Source organism: Salmo salar, chromosome 06 (assembly GCF_965601325.2).
Source record: "Salmo salar chromosome 06, fSalSal1, whole genome shotgun sequence".
In the NCBI taxonomy this organism is placed as follows: domain Eukaryota; kingdom Metazoa; phylum Chordata; class Actinopteri; order Salmoniformes; family Salmonidae; genus Salmo; species Salmo salar.
Genome location: NC_138296.1, coordinates 55633920 through 55651119, shown reverse-complemented (window position 1 = coordinate 55651119; position 17200 = coordinate 55633920). Strand labels below are relative to the sequence as shown.

The following is a 17200-nucleotide window of genomic DNA, read 5'->3' as shown; positions in this document are numbered from 1 at the left end:
GTGTGGACGTTGCCTGTAATACATGGTTTCTGGTTGGGGAATGTACGTACAGTCACTGTGGGGGCGACGTCATCTGTGCACGTATTGATGAAGCCAGTAACTGATGTGGTGTCCTCCTCAATGCCATCAGAAGAATCCCTGAACATATTCCAGTCTGTGCTAGCAAAAGAGTCCTGTAGCTTAATATCTGTTTCATTTGAACACTTTTTTATTGACCGAGTCACTAGTGCTTCCTGCTTTAATTTTTCTTGTTAGCAGGAATCAGAAGGATAGAATTATGGTCAGATTTGCCAAATGGAGGGCGAGGGAGAGCTTTGTACGTGTCTCTGTGTGTGGAGTAAAGGTGGTCTAGAGTATTTTTTCCCTCTGGTTGCTGGTAGAAATTTGGTAAAACGGATTTAAGTTTCCCTGCAGTAAAGTCCCAGGCCACTAGGAGCAGCGCCTCTGGATGAGCATTTTCCTGTTTGCTTATGGCGATATACAGCTCATTGAGTGCGGTCTTAGTGCCAACATCGGTCTGTGGTGGTATGTAGACATCTATGGAAAATACAGATGAAAACTTTCTAGGTATATGGTGCGGTCTACTGCTTACCATGAGATACAAAACCTCGAGACTTCCTTAGATATTGTGCACCAGCTGTTGTGTACAAATATACATAGACCATCACCCCTTGCCTTACCAGAGGCTGCTGTTCTATCCTGCCAACACGGTGTATAACCCACCAGTTGTATGATATTCATGTTGTCGTTCAGCCATGACTCGGTGAAACATAAGAAATTACAGTTTAAATGTCCCGTTGGTAGTTTAATCTTGCTCGTAGGTCATCAATTTTATTTTCAAATGATTGCATGTTTGCCAATAGAACGGATGGCAGTGGGGGTTTACTCGCTCACCTACAAATTCTCAGAAGGCAACCCAACCTCCGCCCCCTAGCAAATTATGAGGATTTGATCCCGGGAAAGCAGTATATCCTTCACATCGGACTCGTCAGAGTCCATGACAATGATAACACTGGCTGCTCCTACGGGTGGTGAGAGAAGAAAGGGAATGCATTCAGTTGCACAACTGAATGCATTCAACTGAAATGTCTTCCACATTTAACCCAACCCCTCTGAATCAGAGAGGTGCGGGTCGCTGCCTTAATCGACGTCCGTATCATTGTCGACCGTGGAGCAGTTGGTTGTTGGGGGTTAACTGTCTTGCGGGATGGCAGAATAACAGATGTTTCCACATTGCCGGCTTGGGGATTCAAACCAGCGACCTTTCGGTTCTTAACCGCTAAGGCGAGAGGGATGGAGGAAGAAGAGGGTCAGGACTGTCAGTGGGTGACTGTGTGCTTCTGAGCTGATGATGGCTCTAGGCCAGTCGCTGTAGACCTAACACACATGACACGCTCTCCTTAAAACAAGCAGGATGACTCTCCTCATATACTCTTTTTGAGATGTGTGTGTCTGTGTATGTGTGTGGGTGTCTGTGTGTGTGAAGCAAGGAGGGATGCTTTGGATTTTCTCTGATACTCTATTTTGTAACACCTATTTGCTTGGTGCTGCATACTAAGATGACTAAGGTTTCTCTCTCTCTCTCTCTCTCTCTCTCTGTGTTCTCCGTCACACAAAGGTTCTCTGGAGTGAGGTGCATGTGCCGCTAATAACGTTGATGCTCTGCCAAGCCCAGCTGGTGGCGCCCAGCACAGGGCAGAGAGTGTCTGCACTCCACAGTCATTTGTTTTAAAAGGAGCCACATCACAGGAACCGTAATGGCCGCAAAGAACCCCGCCAGTCCAGCTAAAAGATTCAAAGCACACATCACAGTCCGCAAAACCGTTGCTTGTTTTATAGCCTGACAGAGGGTGGGCTTAGGTTGGACTCAGATCAACGGAGCATGGGTTGCCATGGCAACCGGAGTGCTCCGTTACATTTCCCCATTCAGTAAACTGTTGCTGCATGAGGGCTCAAGGCCTTGCACGGAAGGATGGAGAGTATGGAAGCTAGAAACTAGCCATGTAAGTTCCAGGGAGGGTAGGGTCTGTGCCAAGTCCTTCCCCGCCCGAGGACACCTCGTGCTGGGGGAACATCTCCCCCTGCTCGGCATTGAGTAGTTGTAAAACCCAGTATATCCCATATCCTCCTCTTCCTCCTCCCTCACCAAACTATGGAGGATTCATTTGCAATATTTTGTCAGGAATATCTTGTCAGCAATCTACCTCCATACCAAACCTCCAGCTTGTTTCAGGTTAACGCTGCTAATCAGAGCGTGACTGTGGCTGTAGCTGTGGCTGCCATATAGAGCAGGTTCCTCCATCTCTCACTGTGTGGGTGGTTCTCCTTCTCTCCTTTTCCTCTGGTCCCAGCAGTGCTTGTTAATACTGGGAGGAGAGCTTGTTCTCCCTCCCTCCCTCCCTCCCTCCATCCATCTGTGTTTACTGTACTGGATGCACTGGATGAGGCGCTATAGCTGTAGTGTATCTCTATACTCTGGTGGAACGCACACACAGTCACAAAAAGGAGGGATGTTTACGCTATCGTGTTGTGTCAATACGACATTTTTACAGTTATTGGCCAATGCAATGTATGTGTGTGCTGAACTGGACGATGTTGTTGACAGGTTTTTATAGGTGTGGTGTGGCCAGGTGTGGTTTTATTGTAGTCATTTAGCCTGTTAAGCGTTTCACCTCGTTAGCATGGTGCACATGTCTGTGTTGTTTAGCTACACTGTGACTTTGGGGTTGAGAGCACTGAGGAACACTAACAGTCGCTGGAGGATAAAGTATAATGTGGCATCGCAATTCATTATGCACACATATACAGTACAAACACACACGCATGTACAGGCACACACACACATACATTTACCAACACATACCTGCATTCATAAACACACACAAACACCCACCCAAAACACACAAGTTGGTTTATTTAGTATCCCTACCTGCATGCATCTGCACGCACGTACTTGCGCGGACACACACACGCACACACAAGTTGGTGTAATTATGATCCCTGTTCTTATGCATTCATACATGTCATAAATATCGAAACATGACAATCTGCCAAACAGAATGTATGTGTGTGTGTGTGTGTGTGTGTGTGTGTGTGTGTGTGTGTGTGTGTGTGTGTGTGTGTGTGTGTGTGTGTGTGTGTGTGTGTGTGTGTGTGTGTGTGTGTGTGTGTGTGTGTGTGTTTGTATGCTGTTATTCACTTTTGTGTGTGGGCTTCTTGTCCTGGCTGAGGAAAACACACAGTAATACACACAGTTTATTATACAGAGTTCATTCACACACTGTTGGACTAACTCAGGGAACTCAGCATTACAGTTTTTTCCAATTGCTAACACACTAAAATGACATGCACAGCACAATTATTTAAACTGACACACAGAGAGCAAAACCTCTTCTCAAGTCTCCAAAAGTCTAAACACATTTTCTGCTTTACACACATTTTGCAATTCAAAATGGCACTTTTTAAATGCACTGCACACGGTTCTCTGCATAAGACACAACAATCTGACATAAAGTCACATGTTTGCCATTTCAAAACACTGCCATTCAAAATGACACTACATGAGCTAGTTGGCCAATACGTGTGCCACCTGACCAAACACCTCAATGGTTAATTGTTACCACTTCAATCAGGAAGTAAGCACTATGAAAAGACCACAGGTGAGCACCTTTTGTTTTACAATAACAATGGAAGTCGTTGCAGAGAGAGGAAGAGGAAGAGGGAGGGTGAGAATGAGAGGAGGAAGAAGAGTGAGAGGTAGGGGTAGAGCTGGTAGAGGACTTCATGGCCAAAGAAGACAACAACTTTCAAATGAAATCAGAGCAACCTTAGTTGATCATGTCATCAACCATGGGCTGACAATGTGAGAGGCTGGACAGAGAGTGCAGCCCAACTTGAGCCGTTTTACTGTCGCCTGTGTCATCCGGACATTTAGACTGGAGTACAGGTATGTAACCAACATTTCTTTCACACTATGTAGTACACCCCATGTCATAGTGTATCAGTTGGGTGACACCTGTTTACTTCATGAATTGCTGATGTCATATACTAACTGCACAAATTTCCTGTAGAATTTACTCTACTGTGGGGGTAATATCTCTGTTTTTTTGTTTTTCTAAAGGACTGAGAGATGCAGCTATGGTGGTGGAAGGGGCCAAATGTTCACCGGGGTACAGGAAGCTGCCACTGTAAACTTGGTTTTGGAAAATAATGAAATCAGATTACGAGAAATTCAAAGCCACATCATCCAAGACAACACCATATTCAACGAGTCAGTCTGTCCACATTGGCTCACATTCTCAAGCGAAACCAAATCAGAATGAAACAACTTCATAAGGTGCCGTTTGAGAGAAACTCTCAAAGAAACAAAGAGGTCAGACGAGCATATGTGGATGTAAGTACAATATTGACTGCAGTACACTACACGCAACATTGTTTCCCAGTGTACTGGATAACACCATATTGACTGCTTTTGTTCTTTGTTTTCAGGGAGTACTGGAAATGGATGCTAATGCAATCCCACATGAGTTCATATTTATAGATGAGGCTGTGTTCAACCTAGCAAAGACCAGAAGAAGGGGGAGAAACGTCATTGGCCACAGAGCCATTATAGATGTTCCTGGCCAATGTAGTGGGAACATTACAATGTACGCTTCCAATACGCATGGTGTCCTCCACCGTCATGCCAACCTTGGTCCATACAACACAGCCCATATTCTCACATTTCTGGACAGACTCCATAACATTCTCATACCACCAGAGCATATGAATGATGCAGACCATCAAAGAACCCGGTACGTTGTAGTATGGGACAACGTGAGCTTTCATCGTGCAGCCCCAGTCCAAAACTGGTTTGCTGACCACCCATCATTTCTCGTGCAATACCTCCCACCATACTCACTATTTCTGAACCCCATAGAAGAGTTATTTTCGGCATGGCGGTGGAAGGTATATGACCGGCAGCCCTTTGTGCGCATGCCTCTTATGCAGGCTATGGAAGAGGCATGTGATGAGATTGATGTGGGTGCGATTCAGGGATGGATAAGGCACTCAAGGCGCTTCTTCCCTCGATGTCTGGCAAGGGAAGATATTGCCTGTGATGTGGATGAGGCGTTGTGGCCAGACACTGCTGTGCGGCAAGATGCTGCCTAATTATTTTTCTTGCCTCTTTTTTTTCTCCTATATATTTTTTCTGCACATTTTTTCTGCAATTTCCTTTTTCAGTTTGCTGTTTTTTGGTGAACATATTTTTCTTCAGTCCAATGTAAATATATCTGCTGTGCATATGTTGCACTGACTTGTTTGGTGAAAAAAAAAAAAAAAAATGTTTCAACAGCATGTGTGTGTATCTGCAAATATTTCTGTGCATCTGAAGAATTTTCTACAATTTGAACTATTTTAGTATTATGGCAAAGCATACTAAAGATGAGAGTGCTTTTCATTATGCCCAACAGTGTGTAGTTGGTTAGACAAAAATCTGGTAATATGAACAAAGTCTGTGCCATTTCGTGCAAACGTTTGATTTTGATAATGCTATATGTAGTTTTGGTTGCAGTGCTTCATTTTGCAGGATATGAGGTATTTTGCAGTTTGGGTGTGTGGTTTTGTGAATTGTGTTAAGTATTTTGATTAAACCAGCCTAGTTTGCAAAATTGTGTTTTAGCAATTAGGAAAAACTGTAATGTGATTATACAGTATATACTGCATCAATTCAGGGGCCAGTATAGTGAGCCAAACACTGCATGCATATCTGCATGTTTTACTGAGACTGACTATAGACGTCCTCCTCATTCTGTTTCAGTCTATCAATCAGCCATGACACCACAAGGTGACTCTGGGATGGTGTTGTCCTGGCAACCATCTGCTACAAAACTGTTGCCTGGTCACTGGATATAGAGAAGCGCTAGGGAGGCTTGACGGACCACAGAAATAGAATGTGAAGGACACTGTATTGTGGAGATGTTAGGGATACTTTGATGCTAGGGATACTTTGGAAGGTCATATAAGCTTGTTTTGTACATTTCCTTCAGTTCGTTCCTAATTTACTGATTCCCCTCAAGATGGCAGAAGGCTACTGGCACACAGTAGAAAGTGCTACTGATTTTAGAACACCTTTTCCAATCCGATTCTATTCCTATTTTTCTTTTGGAAATAAAAATATATAACAATGAAAGGATGTTATTTCCAAGGAACGAACAAAGAAAAAATAGGTAGATGTTAATGTTTTTGAAAAGTTTGGATTTGGGTTGGATAGAGCAGTATTGTTGTTGTGTCTTAAATGTTGTGTGTATATTATGGTGTGTGATTACCATTACTGTGTGATCATGCATATGTTGCAAGAATTGTCAAAATAATTGCTGGAGAAAAAAAAGAAAAAGCTTTCTGTAGTCAGAAACAGATAAGATTAGTATTCATGCAACATCATTTTGTTAAAAAAAATATATATATCTCTGACAAATTAAGCTAAATGATCGTTCCCAAACTGGCCATTTTAATTCATAGGATTCATATACTTTTTTATAACAATGAATCCACAGAAATGGTGAAAAGCCACCCACGAACCCTCCAAGCCAATTCCAACCAATGGTGGAAAAAGTACCCTTCTTTTCCCTTCTTTTCTTCTGAAGATAACTTACAAGAAAATGACTAAAGTAAAAGTAAAAATCACCTAGTAAAATACTACTTGAGTAGTATTAAAATTATTTGGTTGTAAATGTACTTAAGTATCAAAAGTAAAAGTATAAATCATTTAAAATGCCTTATATTAAGCAAACCAGACAACACGATTTTCTTTTTTATTTATTTACAGATAGCCAGGGGCACAGTTTACAAACAAAGCATTTGTTTTTAGTGAGTCTGCCAGATCAGAGGCAGTAAGGATGACCAGGGACGTTCTCTTGATAAGTGCATGAATTAGTCAATTTTCCTGTCCTGCGAAGCATTCAAAGTGTAATGAGTACTTTTGGGTGTCAGGGAAAATGTATGGAGTAAAAAGTACATTATTTTCTTTAGGAATGTAGTGGAGTAAACGTAAAAGTTGTCAAAAATATAGATAGTAAAGTAAAGTACAGATCAGTGGCGACCCGTCATTCAGGCAACCCGTCATTCAGGGCTGTTTTGAGCCCCACATTTTTAGCAATAAAATATATATATATATATATTTGGGGCTTGCCTGTTTGCATGTTATTTTGGCATTATTAATACGTATCACATATCAGTTTGCAAACAATGTAAAAAATATATATATATCATTGAGTTATTAAAGCCAGATACAAACACGGTCTCTTTTTTTGTTTTCTTGCGTGAGGCAGCTCCAAAATGCAGATGTTTTAGCCTAGCTCAGTGCTTTCTGTGGTGGTGGGGCTCTCCAGCAGAAAATATGAGCATTGCGCCGTGATTGGCTCAGTGTTCTGTCACTCATGGGGACACTACGTCATCACCAAGTTGAAGTCCTTAGTAAGGATAGACATCCAAAATTCTAGCCCTTTGGGTCCTGCCATAGAGTTATATTACAAGTGCCCTTCCAAGAAGGCTCAAGGTCATTGGCCACAGATAAAATGACGTCAAATCACGTTATATGTACGGTAGCTTTGATTGGACTGATCACGTCAACATCATACTTTCAATGTCTTAGCTAGCAGTCATCATCATGAATCAAGTCGGCAATCTACTGGCAAATCATTTTTACTACATAATTTTTTACTACATGATTCCATATGTGTTATTTTATTGTTTTGATGTCTTCACTATTATTCCACAATGTAGAAATTTGTAAAATTAAAGAAAAACCTTGGAATGAGTAGCAGTGTCCAAACTTTTGACTGGTACTATAGGTGTTTGTTTTGTCCAGGTGGGAAAGGGCACTGTGGAGTGCAATTGAGATTGCCTCATCTGTGGATCTGTTGGGGCGGTATGCGAACTGGAGTGGGTCTAGGGTTCCAGGTGAAAGCAATGATCACATATTGATGTCCATCGTTAAATCAACTTCAATCAGTGTAGATCATCAACCAGACCCGCTCCATCACAGCAAATCTCTACCAGACCAGGCCTGCCTCAGCACAGCTCTGCCAGACCGGCCCATCACAGCACATCTCTACCAGACCCGGACCATCACAGCACAGAAAACCAGACCAGGCCAGCCTCAGCACAGTTCTACCAGACCTGGCACATCACAGCACAGCTCTAATAGACCAGGCCCACTTCAACTCAGCCCAGCTCTACACAGCACCAACCACTACCCTGTTGAGGGTAGTGCACCACATGATGCAGTCCATACCATGTATCATTCTCATAATCAGCCCTAATATACTGAGAGTTTGGAGCTTCGCCACAGTGCTCTTCATACCACCCTCCTCAATTCTCCCCACATCTTCCCTCCCAGGCTAGTTTTGGTTACCCTGCCTACTCTACTCCCATCCCCATGACAGGCCTCGGACACTCCTGCCCCAAATGGCAGCCCCCAACCCTGCAACAGAAACACCAAGTCCTCCTTTGCACACCCAGAATGGAGCATTGGCAGCCACTCCGGTCCCCTGCAGCAGTTCCACTCCTTTGGCGGGAGCTTCATCCGGGTGGACTGAGCTCCGCCAACACTGCTCTCCCAGTTCCCGCCCCAGCCCCTGTATCCAGCTATTTGAGGGAGGTCTGTCAAATGCTCAGTCTGTTCTGCTTTCATGTTGTTAACCAGGGACCTTGGAAAAGTCTCAGCTGACTCAACAAATAGCTGCAGATGACCATATGCCTGTTAGCTCTGATGGGAATGAGCTGAATATCCCCTCTGACTTTAGGGAGGTTAGGCTAACACACCTAAATGTGCAAAGTATGATTTAAAAAATGGACACAATTGACATTTGGGTACAGGACTCATGTTCTGACCTTCTGTCTCTCTCAGAAACATGGTTAAATTATTATGTCTCTGATAAAGACATCGAAGTACATTGTCATAATGTGACAGATTACAGAAAGGGGGAGGAGTGGCCATATATGTCAAATCTAATTTAATCTTTAAATATTTCCGTTCCCAAGAAATTTGAGCTCCTGATTGTAGAGGTGTCCATAAACCAGAATACACATTTATTTGTTGCTGGGATTTACCGCCCCCCCTGCTGCCATGGTGGATGCTATTGGTACTATAGCTGTTAATGACAAAGCAAAAACAGGTTTTTAGAAATGTTTGTAAATGTATTAATAATAAAAAACATAAATACCTTATGTACATTAGTATTCACACCTTCTGCTATGAGACTCGAAATTGAGCTCAAGTGCATCCTGTTTCCATTGATCATCTTTGAGATGTTTGTACAACTTGATTGGATCCAGCAAAATCCGTCAGTTTAAGCTAGAGATATTCTTTTTTTTTTATGGGCTGCATCTCAATTGACCGCATCTACTTATGTTGGCCTTCCGCATCTACTTTTTAAGGTGACTGATCAACAGCAGTGTTTGTCAGACCATGAGACATCCCAAAAATCTGTCTTCTCACGAAAACGTATGTGAACGGTTTGGCTCTACGACCCCCACAAGAGTCTTGGGACACAAGAGTCTTGGTACAGCCGATCTGCCAACTTCTGTCTGTAGCAGTTTGGGCTACACACTAATATGACCCTTCATTGGAAAGGTAAGACTCTCTCGAACATGTTGGTTGTTTTGCTTTAGGACTACCATGGAACTCACAAGACTCGTCTGAACGTCCCCCGATAACAGTTGAAAAAATGTATGGAAATATATATGGAGACTGTTTAGAGTAAAAAATAAGGGGTTAAATACATGTAAAAAAATAGAACAAAGAATCCAGATCTTTCTTATATCTCTCAGATATAGGACAGACACTTCAGAAAAAACTTTGTTTAGATTTTTTGGGGGACTGTTTGTTGTTCCATGTAGTGAATCTGTTATTCAATGCATTTGTATGGGCTAATAGTGCCCTATTATTTGATATTTCTCTGCTACATGTGGAAATTACCACAATGTTCCCACCCTCAATTGCTAAATATGTATTAGCAGCCTGCTTCAGCCTTCGAGAATGAACCTGAACAATAATTTTTGCTCTAGGATAGGAATTACTCGAAATAGGTGTGGCAACTTTAATCCTTGCATACATGAATAACAGCGTTGTTGTTTAATCTTGTGTATAAGCCTAGGGGAATTGCTTTAGGGTTGGTATGCTTCCTTATGTGGCAATGGGTCTTTCTCTGGCAAGACATCAGAGCAGATTCCTACCCGAATGAATGCAGCTTACTGTGCATTGGATAATACAATTGAAAGGATACTTATAGAGCCTACAGTGTCTTTGCTTTGACTAAGCATGCATACAGTGTTTGACATGCATGTGCTCTGGTTTAGGGGTTGCAGCTTCCATGAAAAACAGAGAACTACAGTTTGGCATGATATCATATTCCGCATTGTGCAACAATAAGCAAGTAGGCAAGATAAGGTTAAGACTAAATTCCAATTCACAAGCATATATTTCAGTTTCTGAGCCTGTGTTATTGCTTTTCTGCTTCTGAATCTCTAAAGATTCACCATGTATTTACTGCCATTCTATACCCAGACAGAGGAAAGTGATACCAAACAGAAAAACACAGGCATACATCTCCCCAGGGGCATCATATCATGCTAGCGAAATTAAGTAATTGGCGGTTTCAGACAAATAAATACAGAGAAAGACCTTGAATGACCATGTTTCTTTTTTTTCACTTTCAAATTACCTCATCGTTGCTGGCTTTTTTGGATGGCACCCCGAAAAAAAAGTAGAGTCCATCATTACCGTCCAATTTGCTCTCTCTCTCCTTACACTGACAGATTGTCATATTTTGGCAGTGTTCCCAGCGGATAGAGGGAGAGAGGAGGCGAGTGAAGGAGTGCAGATAAACGTCCATTACCATCCACATCGTCTCATTAGAGAGCATTTAGACCCAGGAGCTTCAGCCCCAAAGCTCCAGACGGGATTACTGCCCAGCCTTGGTGCCCTCCCAGAGAGCCTCTCACCTGGACTAAAGCCCTGGCTATCCTGTCCTGTTACCCATAAAGTAACTCTTTCCTTACATTTTCATATTTCACATTTCATATAAACTGACCATTCCATACACAATGGCTTTACAAAGTGCTTGTACTAGAAAAATCCCATGAATGTAGCAATATAATTTGATTAAGTATCGTAATAAACATGTTTGTGCATGCACAGCTTAACAGAGCCATAAGCAGTTTCAATCGTACCGTCATGAATCCGTCCAGGAGGCCTGAGTCCGCTTTAGGTGGGGCTTGAAGGCGTTCCATGGACCACTTCTCGATGATCGATGACACCTGAGAGTTTTCAGTGTTTAGGATCCGGAAACCTGTCAGGTTGACTCCGCTGTACCGATACGGCTCCATATCCAAAGCGAAAAGATCCTAAAATAAAAAATAGCCTGATTCATGCTTGATACTTAATTATTATTATTTTATATAAAGTACAAGTCAACAGTTTGGACACACCTACTCATTTCAGGGTTTTTCTTTATTTTAACTATGTTTTATATTATAGAATAAGTCAAAATATATTTTATTTTGAGATTCTTCAAAGTAGCCACCCTTTGCCTTGATGACAGCTTTGCACACTCTTGGCATTCTCTCAACTAGCTTCATGACGTAGTCACCTGGAATATATTTCAATTAACAGGTGTGCCTTGTTAAAAGTTCATTTGTGGAATTTCTTTCCTTCTTAATGCGTTTTAGCCAATCAGTTGTGTTGAGACAAGGTAGGGGTGGTATACAGATATAGCCCTATTTGGTAAAAGACAAAGTCCACATTATGGCAAGAAAAGCTCAAATAAGGAAAAAGAAACAAAAAAACATCATTACATTAAAACATGCATATCAGTCAATGCGGAAGTGTTCAAGAAATGTTTACGTTTCTTCAAGTGCAGTCGCAAAAACCATCAAGCGCTATGATGAAACTGGCTCTCATGCATTCTCTCAACCAGCTTCATGATGAATGCATTACAACAGTCTTGAAGGAGTTCCCACATATACTGAGTACTTGCGGGCTGCTTTTCCTTCACTCTGCGGTCCAACTCATCCCAAACCATCTCAATTGGGTTGAGGTCGGGTGATCGTGGAGGCCAGCTCATCTGATGCAGCACGGCATCACTCTCCTTCTTGGTCAAATAGACCTTACACAGCCTGGAGGTGTGTTTTGGGTCATTGTCCTGTTGAAAAACAAATGATAGTCCCACTAGATGGGATGGCGTATCACTGCAGAATGCTGTGGTAACTATGCTGGTTAAGTGTGCCTTGAATTCCAAATGAATCACAGAAAGTGTCATCAGCAAAGCACCCCCACACCATCACACCCCCCTCCAGGCTTCCTGGTGGGAACCACACATGTGGAGATCATCCGTTCACCTACTCTGCGTCTCACAAAGACATGGCGGTTGGAACTAAAACTCACAGGTCCTCAACTGGCAGCTTCATTATATAGTACCTGCAAGTCACAACATCAACACTGAAGAAGCGACTCCGGGATGCTGGACTTCTAGGCAAAGGTCCTGCGTCCAGTGTCCGTGTTCTTTTGCCCATGTAAATCTTTTATTTTTATTGGCCAGTGTGAGATATGGCTTTTTCTTTGCAACTCATCCCTCATCCAGAGTCGCCTCTTCACTGTTGATGTTGAGACTAGTGTTCTACGGGTACTATTTACTGAAGCTGCCAGTTGAGGACTTGTGTGGCGTCTGTTTCTCAAACTAGATACTCTAATGTACCTGTTCTCTTGCTCAGTTGTGCACCAGGACCTCTCACTCCTCTTTCTATTCTGGTTAGAGCCAGTTTGCGCAGTTCTGTGAAGGGAGTAGTACACAGCGTTGTACGAGATCTTCAGTTTCTTGGCAATTTCTCGCATGGAATAGCCTTCATTTCTCAGAACAAGAATGGACTGAGTTTCAGAAGAAAGTTATTTGTTTCTAGTCATTTTGAGCCTGTAGTTGAACCCACAAATGCTAATGCTCCAGATACTCAACTAGTTTAAAGAAAGCCAGTTTTATTGCTTCTTTAACCTCTCTTGGGTAGGGCGCAGTATTTTCACGTCCGGATGAAAAGCATGCCCAAAGTAAACTTCCTGTTACTCAGGCCCAGAAGCTAGGATATGCATATCATTTGGATAGAAGGTTTGTAGGTTTGGATATAAAACACTCTAAGGTTTCTAAAACTGTTAAAATTAGGTCTGTGAGTGTAACAGAACTGATTTGGCAGGCAAAACCCAGAGGACAAACCATTCCAAAAAAAAATCTATTCAGCCCACCACTGTTTTCAATGGCTGTCACTTTTATTATAAGGTGAAATCCTCCCAGATTGCAGATCCTAGGGCTTCCACTAGATGTCAACAGTCAATAGAAAGAGTTTCATGCTGGTGTTTGGGAAAATGAGCCAGAAATTGTAGTTTTTGTAGGTGGCTCCCATTTTGGCTGTAGTGTTTCCAAGCGCGTGGAAGAGTGCGTTCTTTGGTATTTTTCTCTGGTAAAGACAATAACGATTCTCCGTCTTAAATGTTATCGTTTATTTACGTATTAGGGTACCTAAGGTTTGATTATAAACGTTGTTTGACTTGTTTGGAAAAGTTTATTAGTAATGTTTGGGATTCATTTTGTATGCATTTTGATGGAGGGAAACTGGGTGGATTATTGACTGAAGCGCTCCAGCTAAACTGAGTTTTTATGGATATAAAGAAGGACATTATCGAACAAAAGGACCATTTGTGATGTATCTGCGACCTTTTGGAGTGCCAACAGAAGAAGATCATCAAAGGTCAGGCATTTATTATATTATTATTATATATTTATTATATTGCTATTTCTGACTTTTGTGGCGCACCTCTCTGGTTGTAATATGTTTTTCACGCTTTTGTATGCGGGGCGCTGTCCTCAGATTATCGCATGGTGTGCTTTCACCGTGAAGCCTTTTTGAAATCTGACACAGGGGCTGGATTAACAAGAAGTGAAGTTTTATTTTGATGTATTACACTTGTGATTTTATGAAAGTTAAATATTTATAATTCTGTACTTTGAATTTCGCGCTCTGCAATTTCACCGGATGTTGTCGAGGTGGGTCGCTAGCGGAACACCTGCGCCAGAAAGGTTAAACAATTTAAAGGCAATGCTACCACATACTAATTGAGTGTATGTAAACTTCTCACCCACTGTGAATGTGATGAAAGAAATAAAAGCTGAAATAAATCATTGTCTCTACTATTATTCTGACATTTCATATTCTTAAAATAAGGTGGTGATTCTAACTGACCTAAGACAGGGAATGTTTATTTGGATTAAGTGTCAGGAATTGTGAAAAACTGAGTGTAAATGTGTTTGGCTAAGGTGTATGTGAACTTCCGACTTCAACTATATTCACATTTTTGTATATTCACGCTACCGTCCCACCTGCCCATAAGAAGATAATCAATACAACAGTTTTCAGCTGTGCTAACATAATTGCAAAAGGATTTCTAATGTCAATTAGTCTTTTAAAATGATAAACTTGGATTAGCTAACACAACGTGCCATTGGAACACAGGAGTGATGGGTGCTGATAATGGGCCTTTGTACGCCTATGTAGATATTCCATTAAAAGTCATCCGTTTCCAGCTACAATAGTCATTTACAACATTAACAGTTGTATTACTGATCAATTTTATGTTATTTTAATGGACAAAAAAAATAGTTTTTCTTTCAAAAAGAAGGACGTTTCTAAGTGGCCCCAACCTTTTGAATGGTAGTATACATATTCCAACAAGAAGCCATGGATTAAAATGGCAACATCAACATCGAGCTAAAGGCTAGAGCTGCCGCTTTCAAGGAGCGGGACACTAATCCGGACGCTTATTTGAAATCCCACTATGCCCTCAGACGAACCATCAAACAAGCAAAACGTCAATACAGGATTAAGATTGAATCCTACTACACCGGCTCTGACATCGTGGTATGTGGCAGGGCTTGAAAACTATTACAGACTAAAAATGGAAACCCAGACGTGAGCTGCCCAGTAATGCGAGCCTACCAGATGAGCTAAATGCCTTTTATGCACACTTCGAGGCAAGCAACACTGAAGCATGCATGAGAGCACCAGCTGTTCTGGACGACTGTGTGATAATGCGCTTGGTAGCCGATGTGAGCAAGACCTTTAAACAGGTCAACATTCATAAAGCCACGGGGGCAGACGGATGACCAGGACGTGTTCTCAAAGCATGTACGGACAAACTGGCAAGTGTCTTCACTGACAACCTCTCCCTGACCAAGTCTGTAATACCTAAATGTTTCAAGCATACGACTATAGCCCCTGTTCCCAAGGAAGCGAAGGTAACCTGCCTAAATGATCACCGCCCCATAGCACTCACGTTAGTAGCCATGAAGTGCTTTGAAAGGCAGGTCATGGCCATCATCAACAGCATCCTCCCAGATACCCTAGACCCACTCCAATTCACATACCGCCCCAACAGATCCACAGATGACGCAATCTCAATCGCAATGCACACTGCCCTTTCCCAACTGGACAAATGCAACACTTCTGTGAGAATGCTGTTCATTGACTACAGCTCAGCGTTCAACACCATAGTGCCCACAAAACTCATCACTAAGCTAAGGACCCCAGGTGGTAAGGGTATGCAACCACACGTCTGCCACGCTGACCCTTAACACTGGGGTCCTTCAGGGGTGTGTACTTAGTCCCCTCCTGTACTCCCTGGTCACCCGGGACTGTGTGGCCAAACACGACTCCAACACCATCATTAATTTTGCTGACGACACAACAGTGGTAGGCCTGATCACCGACAACGATGAGACAGCCTATAGAGAGGAGGCCAGAGACCTGGCAGTGTGGTGCCAGGACAACAACCTCTCCCTCATTGTGAGCAAGCAAAGGAGCTGATTGTGGACTACAGGAAAATGTGTACCGTACAGGCCCCCACTGCCTGGTATGGCAACTGCTCAGCATCTGACCGTAAGGCGCTACAGAGGGTAACGCGTACGGCCCAGTACATCACTGGAGCCAAGCTTCCTGCCATCCAGGACCTATATACTAGGCGGTGTCAGAGGAAAGCACAAAACATTTTCAGAGACTCCAGTCACCCAAGTCATAGACTGTTTTCTTTGCTACTGCACGGCAAGTGGTACCAGAACGTCAAGTCTTGGACCAAAAGGCCCCTTAACAGCTTCTACTCCCAAGCCATAAGACTGCTGAACAATTAATCAAATGGCCACTGGACTATTTACATTGACCCCCCCCCCCCCCATTTGTTTTGTACACTGTTGCTACTCGCTGTTTATTATCTATGCATAGTCACTTCACCCCTACCTACAACTTACCTGTACCCCCACACACTGACTCGGTACCGGTACCCCTGTATGTAGCCTCGTTAATATTATTTTATTGTGTTACTTTTTATTGTTTTTTACTTTTGTTTCTTTGGTAAATATTTTCTTAACTCTCTCTTGAACTGCATTGTTGGTTAAGGGCTTGTAAGTAAGCATTTCACGGTAAGGTTGTATTCGGTGCATGTGACAAATAAAGTTTCCTTTGATTTGCTTTGAAGAAACTTTCAAAGTTCTTGACATTTTCCAGATTGACTGACCATCATGTCTTAAAGTAATCATCGAGTGTCATTTCTCCTTGCTTATTTGAGCTGTTCCATAATTTTGACTTGGTCTTTTACGATATAGGGCTATCTTCTGTATACTACCCCTGCCTTATGACAACACAACTGATCGGCTGAAATGCATTAAGAAGGAAAGAAATTCCACAACTTAACATTTAACAAGGCACACCTGTTAATTGAAATGCATTCCAGGTGACTACCTCGTGAAGCTGGTTGAGAGAATGCCAAGAGTGTCCAAAGCTTTCATCAAGGCAAAGGGTAGCTACTTTGAAGAATCTCAAATTTAAAATATATTTTGATTTCTTAAACACCTTTTTGGTTACTACAAGATTCCATATTTGTTATTTCATAGTTTTGATGTCTTCACTAATATTCAACAATGTAGGACCCTGCAATGAGTAGGAGTGTCCAAACTTTTGACTGGTACTGTATATATAATATTTTTATTCCAGTCCAAATAGTTACTTATACATATGAACAACAACTTACAGTCGCACACAAACAAAGACTATATCTCATCTGCCCACACCCGCACGCTCACACCCCCATCAAGATTCCAAACAGGAAGCGCCCTCTCTGACCATT

General features: G+C 42.2%; 1 protein-coding gene across 1 annotated transcript in view; it reads right to left on the bottom strand.

Moving 5' to 3' along the window:
• The window catches only part of LOC106607558 (glutamate receptor ionotropic, kainate 2), a 234682-nt gene that overhangs the window by 139939 nt on the left and 77543 nt on the right, over positions 1–17200 (bottom strand). The window contains exon 6 of the mRNA XM_014204602.3: positions 11215–11388. Coding sequence (XP_014060077.1) covers positions 11215–11388 — 174 coding nt within the window. The remainder of the gene's footprint in view (positions 1–11214; positions 11389–17200) is intronic.